Raw genomic sequence first — 21681 nt, forward strand, 5'->3', positions numbered from 1 at the left:
CCAATTGAGAATCTGTGGCATAATTTGAAGATTGCTGTACACCAACGCAACCCATCTAACTTGAAGGAGTTGCAGCAGTTTTGCTTTGAGGAATGGGCAAACATCCCAGTGACTAGGTGTGCTAAGCTAATAGAGACATACCCCAAGAGACTTGCAGCTGTAATTGTAGCAAAAGGTGGTTCTATAATAGTATTGACTTTGAGGGGGTGAATACCTATGCACACTCCAGATTTCTGTTTTTTCATCTTTACCTCTTGGCTGCCACCTATAATTAATTGTAATGTGCCGGGCATATAGGACAAAAATAGGTCAAAATTGGGATATTTTGATAATCTTTCTTGAACTTGTTCAGAACTTTATATTTTTAATATTTGTATAGAAAAATCACAAAAAAAAACTGTTGTAGAGTAAAAATAACTTTAGTAATCAAAAACATCCAAACCCCCCCCAAGACAATGGGTCTTGTCAATGAGAACCTGTCCATAAACTAGTAGTACTTGAAAACACAATGTACACCAAGTAACTAGATACCATTTTGATGATGGTCTTTGGTATGACCCAACCGTGAATAGAACTCGCAATCTCCCAATCAAGAGGCAGACACACTAACCACTAGGCCAACTCATGGTAGTGTACCACTCTGAAGTAAAAGTAATGTGCCATGTAAGGTACATAAAAGGAGGCATTTATGACAAGTAGCGTACATCATAAGGCACAGCGGTAAAAGATTTCATGACGTACGTGACTCGTCCAGGGGATTTGAAGGGGTTAATTATTGTTTGTGTCACAATAAAACAACAATGTGCACCTTTAATGCTGTAAGCATGTTGTGTAAATCAACTGGTGCTAACCCTCCAAAAATCCACTTTAATTCCAGCTTGTAATGCAGCAAAACAGGACAAACAGTGCGGCACGGTGGTGTAGTGGTTAGCACGGTCACCTCACAGCAAGAAGGTTCCGAGTTCGAACCCAGTGGCCGGCGAGGGCCTTTCTGTGTGGAGTTTGCATGTTCTCCCCGTGTCTGTGTGGGTTTCCTCCGGGTGCTCCGGTTTCCCCCACAATCCAAAGACATGCAGTTAGGTTGACATGGGGCAGACTTGGGCTGAGGTGCCCTTGAGCAAGGTACCGAACCCCTGACTGCTCCCCGGGTGCTCTGGTGTGGCTGCCCACTGCTCTGAGAGTGTGCGCGCGCGTGTGTGTTCACCGCTTCAGATGGGTTAAATGCAGAGGATGAATTTCACTGTACTTGAAGTGTGCATGTGACGAATAAAGGTTTCTTCTAAACACCAAGGATGATGAATACTTTTGCAAGGCACTGTACATACACTGTATATCATTAGAAACCCTGTACCATTACTCTCCAACTGACTGACAAAGAAGCTCTCTGATTGAGCAACAAATAATAAATTTGGCTTTTCAAGTCTAGCTCTTTGAGCTTTAGCCGAGTCTCTGGGATCAAAGTCTGCACTGACTGCGTCTGACACAGAAATGCAGCACTCCAGGCGTTCCCTCCGGAGATGCTCCTCCTAAGCCAAGAGCAAAAGAAAAGAAAAACAACTAGAGGGGCCAGTTAAGTGCATTTCCAACTCCATTCCTTTTCATTTTCTTAGAGTTATGTTAATAATGCTGGCAGAAGACCACAGAGAAGTGAAGAGTCTGGCAGGACACATGGTGTGACCAACAGGAGTGTGGCTAGTGTCATGACCAGGACAGAGCAGGGTGGGGGGAGACCTTCTGATCTGGAAATCGATCAGTCTGTCCTATTTTTTTTTTTTAAAGATATTTTTTGGGCTTTTTTCACCTTTATTGGATAGGACAGTGTAGAGACAGGAAATGAGTGGGAGAGAGAGACGGGGAGGGATCGGGAAATGACCTCGGGTCAGAATCGAACCCGGGTCCCCGGATTTATGGTATGGCGCCTTATCCACGACGCCCCCAGTCTGTCCTATTTTTAAGGATGCTATTGAAGGATGCTTCAAGATCAAGTATATTTGGTCGATGAAATGTAAACAGTAGTCCATGTGTATCCCTTCAGTCATGCATCTGAACCTAACAAGAGCATTATGGTTATGAGTTCTAAGCTGAATTAATATGATTAATAAATATCACTGAAAGAATAACGAAGCCATCCATCCATTATCTGTAGCCACTTATTGTGTTCTACAGGGTCACAGGCAAGCTGGAGCCTATCCCAGCTGACTATGGACGAGAGGCAGGGTACACCCTGGACAAGTCAGCCCTGCAATGACCTGGCGACACAGACAACCATTCACACCTACGGTCAATTTAGAGCCACCGATTAGCCTAACCTGCATGTCTTTGGGGGAAACCCACACAGACATGGGGTGAACATGCAAACTCCACATAGAGAGGCCCTCGCCAGCCACTGGGCTCAAACCCAGAACCTTCTTGCTGTGAGGCAACGGTGCTAACCACTACGCCGCCGAATAACAGAACCAAACTGCAGAATTCTGTTCAAATCTAACACAGCTGTTAGAGCACATGATTCAGTAATCCAAAGTAACAGGGTGCCAGCACTAATCTTTTCACAGTAGTGCTGGTACGCTATTAGGATTAACCTTCCTGTTGTGTTCCAGTCAAGCTGGGCTAATTTGCCATTTTATTCCATCACTGCTTTAGTTTCTCTCATCTGATTGACAAACAGTAGGGACAGTATCAGTGCGGAAAGTGTGTTTACGATGTACAGAACCATTTCTGTTCTAAGTTATATTGTAAATATCGGGAGAGGGAAAGCGGGGTTCCAGAGTGGATAATGTCTGCACAAGATCAGTGATAAAAAGGCATACTGCAGATACTACACATCAGAAGTGTGTGCACCACAGTGAGCTTGTTTCTCATGCAATTGCGGAGATAACAAGGGCAACATTTATCTCCTTTTTACAGTGTCAGATTTTCTGGGGTATTTTCAGATCCTTTTGAGATGTAGTTGGGATGTGATTTTGCTTCATAACGTGATTGAAACTGCAAGCTTGAGAAGCAAGTTGTGTTTAGATTGCTGTTTTATCTTTTAACCTGATTAAATTTGTGATGATTAAAAAGCAAGTATAATAGCTAAACTTTGACACGGCAGTCTAGACTACCAGTCTTGGATAATCACTCAGCAAGGTTTTTCTCTTATCTCTGGATGATAGTACCCCAAATTAATCAAAAATGTGCTTATTTTACTCAATAACAAGTGGCGTACAGTAATTTCATAGAAGCAGTGTGGAAAATAAGGCCGGATCGGTGGACATTGACCGGTAATTTTCGCATTTGTCCGTCTGTATTTCAAAAGCATCAAACCGGATAGCCCATGAAAAATTGTAAAGATATGGGTCTAATCTACTTCTAATTTTCTTCCAAATGTTACACTGAGCGAATACATTATGTCTTAACACAGCCTGTGATTGGCCGATCGCAGACGTTCTCGATGAACGACAAGTCGCCTCTCATCAGTGAGTAGGAGTGCATTCTGGCATGACAACACGCAACACTGTTATCAGCTGGATAGGTTTACCACTAATGTTAAAAGAAAATGGAATATTACTGGTTTCGGACCCTGACAGTGTTTTTTCCATCATATTTCAACCCTCTGGGGTCAAGAGCTTCTCCAGTGAAGCTCGGCAGGTTTAGAATGAGTAGGTCATGTATTTAGATAAATATCTTTGAGTTGTTATCATACGAGCATGATACTGAGAGAAGCTTTATACTTTACACTTTTCTAGGTACCCACTGCCAAATAATATTATATTTTTTAAATTACCGAAATTAGATGAAACATAAAACTTTCATCACTCAGTCACACCGGAGTCAGAGCGCCGAGCACCCACTTACGCATTCATAAAAGACTATTCCCATGGTAACGGCCTGATAATCACTTTCACTCTTTCGGTTTTGACTGGTTTCTCTTTCGCGGTGTTTTCTTCTCTTTTCTAAGTTCTAGTCCAGCAGATTTTAGTCTGAATGCCAAATTATATCACCACGTCTAGTTCTGAGTCATTTTAAAAGTCATTTTGTTACAAAGTTACCTGGAATCTCATACTGAAAATTTTAACTCTATCATGTAAGAAGAGTTGTATTGTTAAATGACTAAATTTCTTATAGACTTAGTATAAACATAGTATAAAAAATAGTCATTGTTGACATGCTTCATGAGTGTTATTATAGTACCTACAGTGGTGCTTGAAAGTTTATGAACCCTTTAGAATTTTCTATATTTCTGCATACGTAAATATGACCTAAAACATCATCAGATTTTCACACAAGACCTAAAAGTAGATAAAGAGAACCCAGTTAAACAAATGAGACAAAAATATTATACTTGGTCATTTATTTATTGAGGAAAATGATCCAATATTACATATCTGTGAGTGGCAAAAGTATGTGAACCTCTAGGATTAGCACTTGATTTGAAGGTGAAATTAGAGTCAGGTGTTTTCAATCAATGGGATGACAATCAGGTGTGAGTGGGCACCCTGTTTTATTTAAAGAACAGGGATCTATCAAAGTCTGATCTTCACAACACACGTTTGTGGAAGTGTATCATGGCACGAACAAAGGAGATTTCTGAGGACCTCAGAAAAAGCGTTGTTGATGCTCATCAGGCTGGAAAAGGTTACAAAACCATTTCTAAAAAGTTTGGACTCCACCAATCCACAGTCAGACAGATTGTGTACAAATGGAGGAAATTCAAGACCATTGTTACCCTTCCCAGGAGTGGTCGACCAACAAAGATCACTCCAAGAGCAAGGCATGTGATAGTCAGTGAGGTCACAAAGGACCCCAGGGTAACTTCTAAGCAACTGAAGGCCTCTCTCACATTGGCTAATGTTCATGAGTCCACCATCAGGAGAACACTGAACAACAATGGTGTGCATGGCAGGGTTGCAAGGAGAAAGCCACTTCTCTCCAAAAAGAATATTGCTGCTCATCTGCAGTTTGCTAAAGATCACGTGGACAAGCCAGAAGGCTATTGGAAAAATGTTTTGTGGACGGACGAGACCAAAATAGAACTTTTGGTTTAAATGAGAAGCGTTATGTTTGGAAAAAGGAAAACACTGCATTCCAGCATAAGAACCTTATCCCATCTGTGAAACATGGTGGTGGTAGTAGTATCATAGCTTGGGGCTGTTTTGCTGCATCTGGGCCAGGACAGCTTGGCATCATTGATGGAACAATAAATTCTGAATTATACCAGCGAATTCTAAAGGAAAATGTCAGGGCATCTGTCCATGAGCTGAATCTCAAGAGAAGATGGGTCATGCAGCAAGACAACAACCCTAAGCACACAAGTCATTCTACCAAAGAATGGTTAAAGAAGAATAAAGTTAATGTTTTGGAATGGCCAAGTCAAAGTCCTGACCTTAATCCAATCAAAATGTTGTGGAAGTGTTAAGGTTTTGCTGGGATTCAAACCTGGTTCGTTGGTGTGATGATCCAGCAAACCCCCACTAGGCCACGAGGGGAATGACTCAAATGCAGAGGCGTGAGGCGGAAGTAGAAAAAGTAACAAAAGGTTTATTTATACTATGTACACTATATACAATCCAGGGCAAAACAAAAAAAACAAAAACAAAGAGTATAATTCAAAAAGAAAAAGGCAAAAATGCAAAAGCTCAGAAGATCCACAAAACACAGTACAAAGGAAACTGGAGATAAACATAACAGCACAAAGACTCCGTGACAAGAGGACTGAACTCAGGGGTATAAATACACAAACTAATTAAGGACACAGGTGAAGATAATTAGGACTAACAGGCAATTAACAAAAAAAAACACAAAACACAGGAACAGTGGTGGCCTCTAGAGGCCAAAATAAATATGACACGAAAAGGAAATAACAGCGGCCTCTAGAGGCCAAAACAGTCCAAGTCCTAACAGGACCCCCCCCCTCTAGGAGCGTCTCCTGACGTTCCCAGGGCGATCCGGATGGGCCGAATGGAAGTCCCGACACAGTTCTTTATCCAGGACATCCCGAGCAGGAACCCAGCAGCGCTCCTCAGGACCATAGCCCTCCCAGTCCACCAGATATTGCAACCCGCCGCGGACCCGGCGGGAGTCAAGCAGGCGATGCACAGTGAACACAGTCTGCCCCTGGAAGATGCGGGGGGGTGGGGGGTTCCTAGGGGCAGGGGCATACGTAGACGTCAGTACAGGCCGCAACAGGGAAACATGGAAAGTGGGGTTGATCCTCAGAGTCCGGGGCAACTGGAGCCGGTAGGAGACAAGGTTCACCCTGCGCACCACCTTGAAGGGGCCAATGTAGCGAGGAGCAAGCTTGCGGTTCTCCACCCGCAGCGGAAGGTCCTTAGTGGACAGCCAAACCCGCTGCCCAGGGCGGAAAGTGTGTGCAGGTCTTCTATGGCGGTTGGCCTGAGTCTGGTTGGTTCTGGAGGTCTGTATGAGGGTCTTCCTGACCTTGCTCCAGGTCTTGCGACACCGTCTCACATATTGGTTGACCGAGGGCACCCCCGCGTCCTCCTCCTGGTCCGGGAACAGAGGTGGCTGGAACCCGAATTGGCACTGGAATGGCGACAGCTTGGTGGCCGATGACTGCAGGGTGTTGTGGGCGTACTCTGCCCATGGCAGCCAGGTGCTCCACGATGTCGGGTTATCCATAGCCAGGCCTCGCAGGGTGGTTTCCAGGTCCTGGTTGAGCCTCTCCGTCTGACCATTGGACTGTGGGTGAAACCCAGAGGAGAAGCTGGCAGTGGCTCCGATGACCTTGCAGAACCCGTGCCACACTCGGGAGGAGAACTGGGGCCCTCGGTCTGAGACGATGTCCTGTGGAAGACCAAAGACTCGGAAGACATGATTAAATATAAGTTTCGCTGTTTCAAGAGCAGAGGGGAGTTTGCACAGAGGTATGAAGCGGCAGGCCTTGGAGAATCTGTCAACAATGACCAAAATGACCATGTTACCTTGTGACTCAGGGAGACCCGTGATGAAGTCGACTGCCACGTGGGACCAGGGACGCCGGGGAATGGTCAGAGGATGCAGGAGACCCTGGGGACGCTGTCGTGGGTTCTTGGTTCTGGTGCAAACCTCACAGGACAGGACAAATGACCTTACTTCCTGCTCCATGTTAGGCCACCAGAAGCGTCTTTTCAGGAAGTCCAGGGTCCTCCGAGCTCCCGGGTGGGCGGTGAGAGGGGAAGAGTGACCCCACTGGAGAACCTTGGCCCGGGCTTGATGTGGGACGTACAAGAGGCCCGGTGGCCCCGTCCCAGGACCGGGGTCCTGGCGTTGGGCTCGTCGAACAGCCTCCTCAATACCCCAGCGGACAGGGGCCACAATCCGGGACACCGGGATAATAGGCCCGACTTCATTCTCCCTGTTAGTGGCAGAGAACAGCCTGGACAGTGCGTCAGGTTTGGTGTTCTTGGAGCCAGGACGGTACGAGAGGGTGAAGTCAAACCGACTGAAAAACAGGGCCCACCTAGCCTGTCGAGGGTTCAGTCTCTTGGCTTGCTGGAGGTACTCCAGGTTCTTGTGGTCAGTCCAAACCAGGAATGGATGTTGCGCTCCCTCCAGCCAGTGCCTCCACTCCTCAAGGGCCAGTTTGACCGCTAGCAGTTCTCGATCCCCCACATCGTACCGGGACTCCGCAGGACTCAGGCGGTGGGAGAAGTAAGCGCAGGGGTGCAGCTTTCCTTCCGAACGTTGAGAGAGTACCGCGCCGACACCACTGTCCGAGGCGTCCACCTCCACGATGAATGGTTGGGAGGTGTCCGGGAGGACCAGAATGGGTGCCGTGCAGAAGCGGGCCTTGAGGTCTTTGAACGCCTTTTCTGCCTGAGGAGACCAGCCATAAGATCCACCTGTCCCTTTGGTGAGGTCTGACATGGGTGCTGCCACAGAACTGAAGTTCCTGATGAACTTGCGGTAGAAGTTAGCGAATCCTAAGAACCGCTGAACCTCCTTAACGGACTTGGGAGTAGGCCAGTCCCGGACGGCCAGGGTCTTGGCAGGGTCCATTTGGAGTTGGCCTGTCCGTACAATAAATCCCAGAAAGGAGACCTCGGGAACATGAAATTCGCATTTCTGGGCCTTGGCGAACAGATTGTTCTGTAGCAGCCTCTGGAGAACCTGGCGGACATGGTGGCGGTGCTCCTGCACGGTCTTGGAAAAGATAAGGATGTCATCGAGGTAGACAAAGACGTACAGGTTAATCATGTCCCTTAAGACGTCGTTGATTAGGGCCTGAAAAACAGCTGGTGCGTTGGTGAGTCCGAAGGGCATCACCTGGTATTCGTAGTGCCCAGACGGGGTGTTAAAGGCAGTCTTCCACTCGTCTCCCTGTCGGATACGGATGAGGTGGTATGCGTTCCGTAGGTCCAACTTGGTGAAGACGGTGGCGCCTTGGAGCAGGTCGAAAGCAGTGGACATCAGCGGAAGGGGATATCGGTTGCGCACAGTGATCTTGTTCAGGCCCCTGTAGTCAATACATGGTCGAAGCCCCCCATCCTTCTTGCCGACAAAGAAGAAGCCGGCACCAGCAGGTGAGGTGGAGGGTCGAATGAACCCAGAGACCAGGGCATCTTTGAGGTATTCCTCCATAGCCTTGCGTTCTGGCTGAGAGAGGGAAAACAGTCTGCCACGAGGAGGGGTAGTCCCAGGGAGCAAGTCGATGGCACAGTCGTAGGCCCGGTGCGGAGGAAGAACGGCGGCCCTGCTCTTGCTGAATACCTCCTTGAGATCCCAGTACTCTGTGGGAACTTGAGATAACTCGGTGAGATCAGGGGGCTCGGCAGGAGACACAGGAGAGCTAGAGAGCAAACAAGAGGCATGGCATGCAGGGCCCCATTCCACAACCTGGCTTGTTACCCAGTCTATGCGAGGGTTGTGGCGAGTAAGCCAAGGAAGGCCTAGAATAACTGGGAACTCAGGTGAAGGAATCAGGTGCAGGGATATTTCTTCCTTGTGACCTTGAGACTGGAGGAAGACTGGAGAAGTAACTTGAGTGACTCTTCCATCACCTAACGCTTGGCCATCGAGGGCAGACACAGACAGAGGGACTTCAAGAGGTGCAGTAGGTATATTGATGCTTTGGGCGAAGTGAATATCCATAAAGTTCCCAGCCGCCCCTGAGTCTATCAAAGCTTGACAAGAGTGGACAGACTCACCCCAGGAGATGGAGACCGGGATGTAGATTCCTTGGCCAGGGAGTCCGGGAGAGAGGGTAGGCCCCGTCACAACCCTCCCTCGGCTGGACAGGGCGGTCCTTTTCCCAAGAGTTCGGGACATGATGCTCGGAAGTGACCAGGCTTGCCACAGTAGATGCAGCACTTGTCCCTCCTTCTGCGCTCCCTCTCAGATGCGGAGAGGCGAGTACTACCCACTTGCATGGGTTCTGGACAGTCACTGAAGGAGGTAGACGGTCTCCAGGTAGAGGTAGGGAGGCTGGGGGGGCTCAAGGCTTGGTGGCGTTCTCTCATCCTGTTGTCCAGATGAATAGCATGTGAGATGAGGGTTTCGAGGTCACTTGGGCATCCAATAGAGGCCAGACCGTCCTTGATGGGATCAGACAGACCATGGTGGAAGGCTGACACCAGGGCAGTCTCGTTCCATCCACTTACTGCTGCGAGTGTTCGGAACGAGATGGCGTAATCTGCGACGCTTCCTCCTTGCCGGATGGACATGAGCTTTCGGGCTGCGTCGGTACTGATGTCTGCCTGATCGAAGACCCGAAGCATCTCTTCAGAAAACAGCTGGAAATCAAAGCACTCAGGTCCCTGTCTTTGCCAGATAGCAGTAGCCCAGGCTCGCGCCTTACCAGCTAATAAGGTGATCACAAAGGCAATCTTGCGGCGATCCGTAGTGTAGGTGGTAGGCTGAAGCTCAAAGGTGAGTTGACACTGGGTAAGGAACTCTCGGCACTCACTGTGCTTGCCGTCATACCTCTGTGGTGCAGGAAGGCTGGGTTCGCGAGGTGAAGAAGGCAGCATGGCAGGAGGCACTGGAGCAGGAGTGGGAGCTGGATCAGGAGCAGGAACTGGATCAGGAGCAGGAGATGCAGGCAGAGATGTCAGCTGTGCCAGGGTTTTCCCAATTTGCTGAAGCAGTTCCTCGTGGCGAGCAAGGGCCTCACGTTGGCTGGTGAGCGTACGTCCATGAGCGTCCATGGTCGCTCCGAAGCGTGTCAAAGCTGCCATAATTCCCTGAAGGTTGGCCGGGTAGACAGTTGAAGCAGCCTCTGCTGAGTCGGTCATGACGGAGTCTTTCTGTTAAGGTTTTGCTGGGATTCAAACCTGGTTCGTTGGTGTGATGATCCAGCAAACCCCCACTAGGCCACCAGGGGAATGACTCAAATGCAGAGGCGTGAGGCGGAAGTAGAAAAAGTAACAAAAGGTTTATTTATACTATGTACACTATATACAATCCAGGGCAAAACAAAAAAAACAAAAACAAAGAGTATAATTCAAAAAAGAAAAAGGCAAAAATGCAAAAGCTCAGAAGATCCACAAAACACAGTACAAAGGAAACTGGAGATAAACATAACAGCACAAAGACTCCGTGACAAGAGGACTGAACTCAGGGGTATAAATACACAAACTAATTAAGGACACAGGTGAAGATAATTAGGACTAACAGGCAATTAACAAAAAAAAACACAAAACACAGGAACAGTGGCGGCCTCTAGAGGCCAAAATAAATATGACACGAAAAGGAAATAACAGCGGCCTCTAGAGGCCAAAACAGTCCAAGTCCTAACAGGAAGGACCTGAGGCGAGCAGTTCATGTGAGGAAACCCACCAACATCCCAGAGTTGAAGCTGTTCTGTATGGAGGAATGGGCTAAAATTCCTCCAAGTCGGTGTGCAGGACTGATCAACAGTTACCAGAAATGTTTAGTTGCAGTTATTGCTGCACAAGGGGGTCACACCAGATACTGAAATCAAAGGTTCACATACTTTTGCCACTCACAGATATGTAATATTGGATCATTTTCCTCAATAAATAAATGACCAAGTATAATATTTTTGGCTCATTTGTTTAACTGGGTTCTCTTTATCTACTTTTAGGACTTGTGTGAAAATCTGATGATGTTTTAGGTCATATTTATGCAGAAATATAGAAAATTCTAAAGGGTTCACAAACTTTCAAGCACCTCTGTATATATGAGGACCACTAAGTTGTAACCAACCGGAACATCCTTGCCCCTCATACTTTTTTTCTCGACATGGAACTGACCTGTGTGTACTACTGTTTTCTTGGGTAGAACTTTAAGCATGTTTTTCTTAAATCTTCTGACATTTTCTTGTAAATTATATTCAATTTGTAGTGTGATTAGCAACTAATGTTTAGTGTAATTTGGCCTTTGAAGATCACAAAAAATGTGCCTGGAAATAGCTGAGAAACCATCTCCAGGCATCTAAACCACTTCAGCTTCCGGGGCCCTAAAGCGGGCCCTCGGAACCCTGGCCGCATTGTTCCGGGCCATTGGCCTGTCATTCAGACAGGCTGAAATTTGAACAGGCAGACAACATTTCAGACTTGTTTCTCCTGTGACAGTCTGCTTAAAGCATATATGCAGAACCATGGCCTCACTTTCGTTTATAAATGCCTTGAGACCTAAAGAATGGCACAGGAATAGTTTTAAGCATTAACAATAAATCTAATATAGTAAGTTTTACGATTAAAGTGATATAGGTAGCGGTCTAAGTGAATGACCTTGACGTCCGTAACGTCACAGCAGGAAGTCTATCGGTCTCATCGCCATTCCCGCGATACTAAAAACACAGAGCTGACTGCAATTCCGATCCTCCATTTTGAACTAATTTATCACCATGCCATGTAGATGTGTTGCTGGCGGGTGCAGCAACACGACAGAAGGTGGATTTACGTTGCATTCATGGCCCAAGAATGTTCAAACTGCAAAGATTTGGACGCGTTTTGCGAGAAGTTCACGTGCACATTGGGCGCCTATGAAGTGGTCTCTCCTCTGCTCTGCACATTTTACTGAAGACTCATACGAAACCTCTGATCTGTTGAGGAGCGTTGGCTATAAGCCCATATTGAAAGAGGGTGCAGTACCAACAATTAAAGAAAAAGAAAACTACAAGAAAAGGAAAGTATTTATTTTATTTATTTAGTTAGTTTTTAAAGGAAAGTGAGTTCAGTTGCACCAGTTCTCCTGGAGTGAGCCGAGGGTTGTTGCTAAAGCCCGGGACGAAACGGGATGGAACATATCGCTCGGGCAGTGACCTCCCTGCAGTTGTTGCTAAAATTGGTGACGTCCCATTCCATCCCGGATTTTAGTAATTGCCTGAGCCCAGCAGTAATGGCGGAATACACAGCATGAAGAAAACAGTGAATGAGTGGAGCAGCCGTCTGATTTCTAAACTGGACATTGCTGCCATCTCGTCCTTACGTGGAAGAAGCGAATGAACGGAGAGCTGAACAAACAACTGAAAATCAGACTGTTTCGAAAACAATCAGCCACAAGATCGGCCTTCAAGAAGCGAGAACACAGACAGGTAAGCTCCGACTCTCATTTGGATAAAAAAACACCACGTTGTTTACCTGCATTTAGATTAATACATGTAACTCGTATTGTGTGTTTAAGTTACCGGTATAAGATTATTTAATTTGCTTCAGAATGTGATTGTCTCAGTTCATCTGATTATTTAATGAGCCTTTTACGTTTTATCAGTGAAAATGCATGCATGTACATGTATGTTGCATAAGTTATAACACCTATCCTGTTTTAATGAGAGTCAACCCACAATCAGTGAAGTCAAATCAGTCTTAGTTGAGCGAGTCGGTAACGGTATTTCTTACTTTCACCATAAATTTTTATTTATATGACTTTGGTCTATAGCTGTAAAAGGCCTCGGCCTTAAAACCGGTTACCACTGTGACGTCACGCACTCAGGGCTGGCCGGCTCAGCGGGGCAGCTCGAATGCCAACTTTGCGGTCGATTTTAACTCTCAAAAATATATATTTTTTATTCCCATTTATGCAGCATACAAGAGTCAAGGATGGAGATACTATCCACTCAGAAATTTATTTAAAAATAAAGGTTCTGCGTATCTGCTTTAAAATTCCTTATTTCCCACACTGTATAAGTGAGGTTTATTCATCATAAATTCCAAAAAGCAATGCAAATCTTGTAATAATGACTAAGAATTAGACTGTTTAAAAGGTTTAATACAAGAATGTGATCATTCATCTTTTTCAAATGCCTCATAAACATGATTAAGAGACCTGGTCAATTATGACCAAGAAACATCAAATATGAAAGCCTGACTCAAATACAGCACAAGAATTCATCAAGGCAGAACAAGGAAGAGCCTCAAATCAATTATCTAGCAAATACAGTACCGGTCAAAAGTTTGGACACACTTACTCATTCATAGTAATGCACAAGTATGTCCAAATTTTTTTTTTATCAGTACTGTAGATCCCTTTTTGAAACATGCAAGTGCTGCACATCAGCATTCTGAACAACATTTCCTTTCAAAATCACTAACAGATTGGATCTGTCTGTTTCTTGTATTGTATTACTACCTGTAAATAGACACATTCTCGATGAGATCGCTGGTCTCTGTGTCTGTAATGATGATCCCTTTCGGGGAAACGGTGAGGGTCACCTTCCGAAATTTTTTTGCACTGGCACGAGCCTGTAAAAGTCAGAAAAACAAATCTAATGTCCAAATTTGAAATACGTTATATCATATGTTGTGTTATTTTATTTGTCAAACGTAATTAAGCAAAACACTTCACTTATGTGCAAACTGCTGTGGTAGGGGGTACAATGTAGAAACAGGGGGTGTAATGTAGAAACCGGGCCAACATTGGGAGGAGTGTGTGATGTGATGAGAGAGAGAGAGAGAGAGAGAGAGAGAGAGCTTCTCAAGGACAAAAGAAAATGAGAAAATCAGGCAAACTATATCTGGAGGGCCTTTACTGTGCCCATGAGACAGCAGTCAATGTGCAGGAATGAAATACTAGCTCGCAGCTAGACTAAAGCCAGTGTGTAATCTCTCTGAGTCAGGCTCCAATAAAATGTGTCTGTGTGGTGTAAAAAACTTTCTGCTCTACCACACAGAGAAAACAAATCCTCTTCTGTCATGCATTCTGCTTCGTCCTGAATCCTTTCCTCAATAGGCTATGTTGAATCACAGTGAAAAGCCAAAGTTTAGAAATGAATACGCATCCCTTGTAATCCAATCCAGAAAGCTTGTCACCAAAGGAAGAGGAACACAACTGAAGTCTGTTTTTCTTTCTAAAATTGGATCAATGCTATCTTAATCTCACATTCAGGTAAGGTTTTAAGCGGGAACTTGTACCAATAGGCTTTAATTCTTCTATTCTTTCCAGCAGGTCTTCTCAAATGGTTTGTATCCAGAAACACGTGTCACATAAAATCCACAGACCCTCTCAGTACAGATTGGGTCCTATAATGAACAGTTATTTAAAATGTGTACAAGCAGTTTCTGTAGTTATTAGCGCAATAAACATTTTCTATTCCTAAGCTTTCCACCAGCAGAACAATTGAGGTCCATGGATTTGGATTGACTCCATTCACGGAATAAAACTCTAAACTTTAAAATAGAAGATTCCCACATCCATCCATCCATTCATTCATTATCTGTAGCCACTTATCCTGTACAGAGTCACAGGCAAGCTAGAGCCTATCCCAGCTGACTATGGGCGAGAGGTGGGGTACACCCTGGACAAGTCACCAGGTCATCACAGGGCTGACACTTATGGTGATGATACACGGGGCAACTTTTTGGGCAATGTTGCCGAGCAATGTTGCTGGGCAATTGCGTTTTGACTCTTTTCTATTGAGATTGGGCAACATTGTTTCTTTCTGAATGGTTTTGATAATCTCTGGCAACTTTTTGAGATAAGCCAATCAGAATGCGAGTATCGAGTCATGTGACCTCCGGTGAGGTTCGGATCAGAAATTTCAAACAAATATGGCGGCCGCTCAGTGTCAGTGGAGTGAAGAGATGGAGAGACTCCTCATCTGTTTTTACGCCGGTAAGTTGTTATTTTAATATTCTATTTGGTGAGGAATTTACCTCACCAAAGCTCTAAAAAACGACAGCTTGATTAAATGGTCACAGCAAAAATTAAGACATCGATTTTTTTTAGCTAACTGTAAACTGCCGTTGCTAACTGTTGTTGCCCATTGTTAGTTGCCCTGAAAAGTTGCCCTGTGTCTCACCTAGTTGCCCGTTGCCAGCAACATTGCTCGGCAACATTGCCCAAAAAGTTGCCCCGTGTATCATCACCATTAGGCCCTGTCCACACGGCAACGGATTCAGGTGAATCTGATAAAATTGTTTAGCGTTTCGGCCTGGCGTCCGCACGGCACCGGCGTTTTGGGTGCCCCAAAACGAAATCTTTTGAGAACGGGTTCCAGAGTGAAAAAATCTGGCAACGGAGCCGTTGCGAAGTCGTCTGGATGAGTAGAACGGATTTGTTTACGATGACGTCACAACCACATGTGCTTCACGCCGGGTAGAAGTGTAACGAACTCGATGCGAGTTGTCAACAAATCCTATAACTTGGTTCATGAAACGCACTTACAAAATATTTTCACTGTGAATATTTATTGTGTAATGGTGCAAAGTGAGAGAGAGTGAGAGAATAGCCCTGAGGGCAGAGTCAATCCCGCCAGCAAAAATAGGGGAAAAAAAGGAGCGATCTCACCTCTTCAGATGTTTATTCCGGACCATTAAAGAATTCTGGAGGATATCAGAATGTTGCCGTACCGGCTTCCATCTACCCCTGTTCATTCCTCTTTCTGTGTCTCCATTCAAAAAACGAGCACGTGATTTAAAGGGACTATATCCATAGGATAGGGAGTGAGAAAGTGTGTGCGTGTGACAGGGACAGGGATAGTCACTGTGCGCATGCGCAGTTATGCGCATGCGTCTACTTCTATTGTTCTGGTGTCTCCGATGGGACCGTCTTACAGCGCACGTAGTGGTGTGGCATCGTTTTCAGCAAGCGTTGCATTGCCATAAGAACCTGATATTTTACTGATCCGTTGCCCATGTGGACGCGATATTTAAAAAAAAAAAATCTCGTTGCCGTGTGGATGTAGCCTTAGAGACAAACAACCATTCACACTCGCACCTACGGTCAATTTAGAGCCACCAATTAGCCTAACCTGCACGTCTTCGGACTGTAGGGGAAACCAGAGCACCCGAAGGTAAACCACACAGACACGGGGAGAACATGCAAACTCCACACAGAAAGGCCCCTGTTGGCTGCTGGGCTCAAACCCAGAACCTTCTTGCTGTGAGGCAACAGTGCTAACCACTACACCACCGTGCCGCCCAGATTTCCACCACTGTAACAAAATAAAAATTAAAAAAAAATCATAAACCCTGAACACCCTGCTTCGCATACCCCTGAGGGTAACCGGGCCCCACTTTGAGAACAACTCCTCTAAAGAAAATTGGATCACAATAACAGAGTATCAACAGAAGTGTGTGAGAGACTGTGTGGAGGTCGTAGAAATAATCTAGCCTCATTCATGAAATCTGAATGATACATTTCTGAGGTAATAAACTAATTAATGAAAAAATGTCACCACTGTTAAGAGAAAAGTAATTACAAAATGTTTAAGACACATTACAGAACATTTATTGATGGTTATATACAGTAATTCTATTCACTGGATATGAGCAATCGCACACTCTGATTGGCTACTACTAGGATATCAGCTCATATACCGTGAGTAGAGAAAAACAAAATGGTGGCGCGTATTAAGTCCAATACATCACTATCATCAAGTATTTAAAAGAAACAGAAATAGCTAAATAAAAGAATATAGATTTTCCTCTCAATAGCTCCTGGTCCACACTCCAGCGCAGTCGGTGGCAGTAATGCACCTGGTTTTTCAACCACCAAAAAAACAGAGAAAAGAAAATGGCGGAGCGTGGTGCTGAACCAACCGAGGACGAAATAAAAACTCTACTCGAAAACAAAACCCCAAAAAATTGTCATGGTCCTACCTGTGGGCTTCTCTCTTCAGGTAACATCTCCACTCAGCATTACCGGCCACGCCCACACTCACTTCCTCTTATTATCTTTCAGTGACTGTCATTGGCTGTTGCCGATCACCTGCTTCCCCCCGTGTGTATTTAAGCTGCAGTCCTCCCAAGCTTCTGTGTCAGATCGTCTGCAACTCTCAGCCTGATAACCTGCTCTGTGTTCCAACTACTCTGACTCCTGAAATTATCCTGTTCCGTCTGACTCTGTCTGCTCTCCAGCCCCGGTAACCTGATCTGCCTTCCGTTCTGTCGACTCTGCCTCTTGCCTGCCTCTCCTGTACCTTCGCCTGATCTCCAGCTCGGTTAGCCCTGCTGCTCGCCTGCCTCTCCATCTGCCTGGTCCTGCTCTCTAACTCCTGCCTGCTGTGGTACTGCTTGCTGGGTGACTGCCTGAAACCCAAGTACTGTCAGCCTACAGCCACACCTCTCTGACTATGCCTGATCCTGTCAGATCTCAGCTGCTAAGCAGGGTTGGGCCTGGTTAGTACTTGGATGGGGGACCTCAGATGTCACCACCAGCCATCCCTGCCTCTCAGTTCTCCTGCCACTAGACTTCACCCACACACATTCTCCCAACTCCCTTTTCCCCTGTTATTAATAATCTGTGGTTTGAGCGCATTTGATCTCCTCTCCTGTTTGGTCCATGACAAAAAAAAGCAACAAAATGTGGAATAAAAGTATTTGATGCTAAGAACGTATCTTTTTTTTTTTTTTTTAATTTCAAGAATTATCATTATCGCATTTTCACAAATTGCTGCTGTCATTTCGCCGGTTTGTTTACATTCTAATCGGAAATTATTCTGTCGGACGTTTTGTATAAAGTTTTTATTGATCGAATTTGCAAAAAATAAAAATGTTCTGTTTCTCAAAATCCAGTGAATGTGGATAGAATAAAACAGTTATTCCACTCAATCTTGTCATACGTGGCTTATAGCCAACTCGACGCTACACACCTCATCGGCTATCAGCTCATATACGACTCGATTTCATGGAATAACTGTTAATTAGCTTTATAGCTTAATAAAAATTGGCATTACGTGAAGTTCCTATTTACCTTGCGTAATAATTAACATATAACTCTGATGAAAGTACCTCACTACTTCGAAAGGAAAAAACAAGTGGGATTTTAGAAATAGCTTGATAATGTACAAGGCAGTGAACCGGTCCTTTACACTGAATTGTGCATATCTAAAACTGTTTAATGTAAAGCCTTGATTAAATGATGTGCCTTTTTTTTGTTTTTGTTTTTATTACTTGGTCATTAGTTAAAAACTCTGTTTCCATCTTTTTTTTTAGCATCTTCTCCTAACATCAACATTTCCATCCAAACTGATAACTTCCATTTCCATTAAGGTTTTCTACTGTATGTACAAATTTAAAAATGACCTCTGGATAGAAGCTTCACTTATTGCCTGAAACTAACCATTGAGACAATCCTGTGGATGGCAGCGGCAGCCATTTCCTCTCCTTTAGGTTGACCAACCAACGTCATGCCCAGGTACTTTACATTGAACACCATTCCCTCCAGCAGGGTCTCCTTCGTGTCTGTCCAGTTCTCTGGAAGCTCTACAAAAACAGAACAAATAAGCAAAAAAAATAATAATAATAATTTACAAACTAATTTGTACAATGCAGAAAACAGAGGGTCTAAAGCTTGATGTCCCTAATCAGTTAAACAGAGATGCAGAAATTCTGGTCCATGTTGTTGTGGTTCTGCTGTGAGTGTAATGGGGAGAAATGGTGGTTTTGTCTCACTCAGCAAGCTTTAAATTGGCTTCAGCCCCATTTTTGGCACAAAGCAAAATCCTACAGAATCCGTCCATGCTAGTATCATTGAATGCTCGAGTATATTTTGTGTTGCTCTGATAGAGCCGTGCTGTGACTGTCTGTCTGTCTCTGCCAGAACGCACCAGCTGTTTGCAGTACGAAGGACAGGCTTCCCATTACTTCTCTGTTAGAAGCAGTGTAAATTATCCATTGACACCTCAATCCAAAAGTGCTGTGGTCCTGAGAAAAGTGAGGCAACTGGCCAAAACATTTATAAACTAGAAGGGCCCTTGGTAGAGCGCATACTTCTGCCAAGCTACATAGAATATCCACAGAAAAACCTGGATACACATACACATCTGGATTTGCATCAAAATCTAATCAACTGGTCCTTGGCCCTTGGCCCAACTTTCTTCAAAATTTCATCAAAATCTGTTTACTACTTTTTAAGCTACATTGGGAACAAACAAACAAGAGATAAATACATAACCTCATCCAACAAAGTTGGCAGAGCTAACAATAGTTATACCATGCATGTAAGCTATTTCTATTTTTAGCCACCATTGCCTGTACATTGGCTGTATTACAATCAAAAATGCTCACTCATGGAAAATCTGGGCCAAGAAAACACTTTGCTCCAGAAAAAAAAAAGCATGAATATCATTCCTGTTCCTTGCAGCCAGAGGAGCATTATCTCACAGAGACCGGTCTCTCTGAAATGAACTACTGACAAATCCAGAACAGATCCATACTGATGCTCCAGGCCATTACCCAGATTACTCCCAGAAGCAACTTACACTTCAAAACCCTTTCCTAATCTTGGACTGGTGCAACATGTTTGTAAGAACCGTGTGAGGGTAGCAGATCAGAGAGCGAGATCTACTGTAAAAACACTTGTGTCTGTATTACACAAACGTGGTCTTAGAAAACTAAGCAATTTAGAAACTGGCTGTTCCGCTGTAAAACCTGACGAGTTAAAAGAGAACTGAAGGCAATTTTTATTAAATATAGGAATGCATTTCTGACAGCTATTTTGTCACTGCTATAGCAAGTTATGGAGTGTTTGAAATATGCTATGGAATATATCAGTCCATATGTCAAAGCAATGGCCGTAAACGAGATTCGCTGAGACCTGTGCGAGACATCGTAGGACGGAAGTAAAACGTACAGCGGGAATCAAAGGTGACCAACATCTGACAACGTTGTCAAAAGACGCGCGCGCCCTCTTTCGAATGCTGATGTAATCAAGCCGGAAGTTTTGTTTGTTTTGATAGCAATCAGGAAAGTTTGAAAAAAGTAGGCAGTAATCGTCATTTAAACTCGTTTTTGTGTAATATTTCGTTTGGAAAACAGTTTTCAAAATGGCGGCACTGACAGCTGGCTGACACTTCACGTTTCGAAGTCTCGCACAAGTCTCGTGAAGATCGCATGGATAAGTGACGCCTGCCGTGGACCAAACGGACTAAATTCAACATGGCTAAAAATCGAATAGGCCGATAAGTATAATATTTAATTGCAATTAGTTGCCAATACGAGTCAAGATATAAGGTTACTAAAATCGAAAATGTAATTGAATAACACGTTAATTAAGAAATAAAGCAAGTTTAAAAATGACTTCAATTCTCCTTTAAGATGAGGATTGCCATAAATTATGTAAATGTAAAACTTGATTGCTTTGAAAACAGCCAACTTATACACATTTGAGTTTACTTACTGTTTGTTACACTTACTAACATCCACTAAATTAAGTTCAAATAACTAATTAAGTGAACTTTAAACAAATCTTTTGATTATAAAAGCTCAGGAAGTGTAGATGATCCAGACTCTCTCCTAGCCAATGCAGAAATATACTCTGAATGAGATACCAGTCCATTGCACACATACACACTCACACATTTGCAACTAGGGGCAATAGACCTAACCCATAACTACAGTGGGGCAAAAAAGTATTTAGTCAGTCACCAATTGTGCAAGTTCTCCCACTTAAAAAGATGAGAGAACCCTGTAATTTTCATCATAGGTATACCTCAACTATGAGACACAAAATGAGAAAAAAAATACAGAAAATCACATTGTCTGATTTTTAAAGAATTTATTTGCAAATTATGGTGGAAAAGAAGTATTTGGTCAATAACAAAAGTTCATCTCAATACTTTGTTATATACCCTTTGTTGGCAATGACAGAGGTCAAACGTTTTCTGTAAGTCTTCACAGGGTTTTCACACACTGTTGCTGGTATTTTGGCCCATTCCTCCATGCAGATCTCCTCTAGAGCAGTGATGTTTTGGGGCTGTCGCTGGGCAACACGGACTTTCAACTCCCTCCAAAGATTTTCTATGGGGTTGAGATCTGGAGACTGGCTAGGTCACTCCAGGACCTTGAAATGCTTCTTACGAAGCCACTCCTTCATTGCCCGGGTGGTGTGTTTGGGATCATTGTCATGCTGAAAGACCCAGCCACGTTTCATCTTCAATGCCCTTGCTGATGGAAGGAGGTTTTTTTTTTTTTTTTAAAGATATTTTTTTGGGCTTTTTGCACCTTTATTGGATAGGACAGTGTAGAGACAGGAAATGAGCGGGAGAGACGGGAAGGGATCGGGAAATGACCTCGGGCCGGAATCGAACCCGGGTCGCCCGCATTCATGGTATGGCGCCTTAACCACCTGAGCTACAACGCCCCCGGAAGGAGGTTTTCACTCAAAATCTCACAATACATGGCCCCATTCATTCTTTCCTTTACACGGATCAGTCGTCCTGGTCCCTTTGCAGAAAAACAGCCCCAAATCATGATGGTTCCACCCCAATGCTTCACAGTAGGTATGGTGTTCTTTGGATGCAACTCAGCATTCTTTCTCCTCCAAACACGACAAGTTGAGTTTTTACCAAAAAGTTCT

The 21681-nt window shown here is 44.4% G+C and overlaps 1 protein-coding gene across 1 annotated transcript in view; it reads right to left on the bottom strand.

Moving 5' to 3' along the window:
* Positions 1-21681, bottom strand: part of si:dkey-71h2.2 (low density lipoprotein receptor adapter protein 1) — a 99527-nt gene that overhangs the window by 49883 nt on the left and 27963 nt on the right. The window contains 2 exon segments of the mRNA XM_060916089.1: positions 13513-13625; positions 18445-18587. Of these exon segments, the coding sequence (XP_060772072.1) occupies positions 13513-13625; positions 18445-18587 (256 nt within the window).

The sequence above is a fragment of the Neoarius graeffei genome, chromosome 3 (genome assembly GCF_027579695.1).
Source record: "Neoarius graeffei isolate fNeoGra1 chromosome 3, fNeoGra1.pri, whole genome shotgun sequence".
NCBI classification, from domain to species: Eukaryota; Metazoa; Chordata; class Actinopteri; order Siluriformes; family Ariidae; genus Neoarius; species Neoarius graeffei.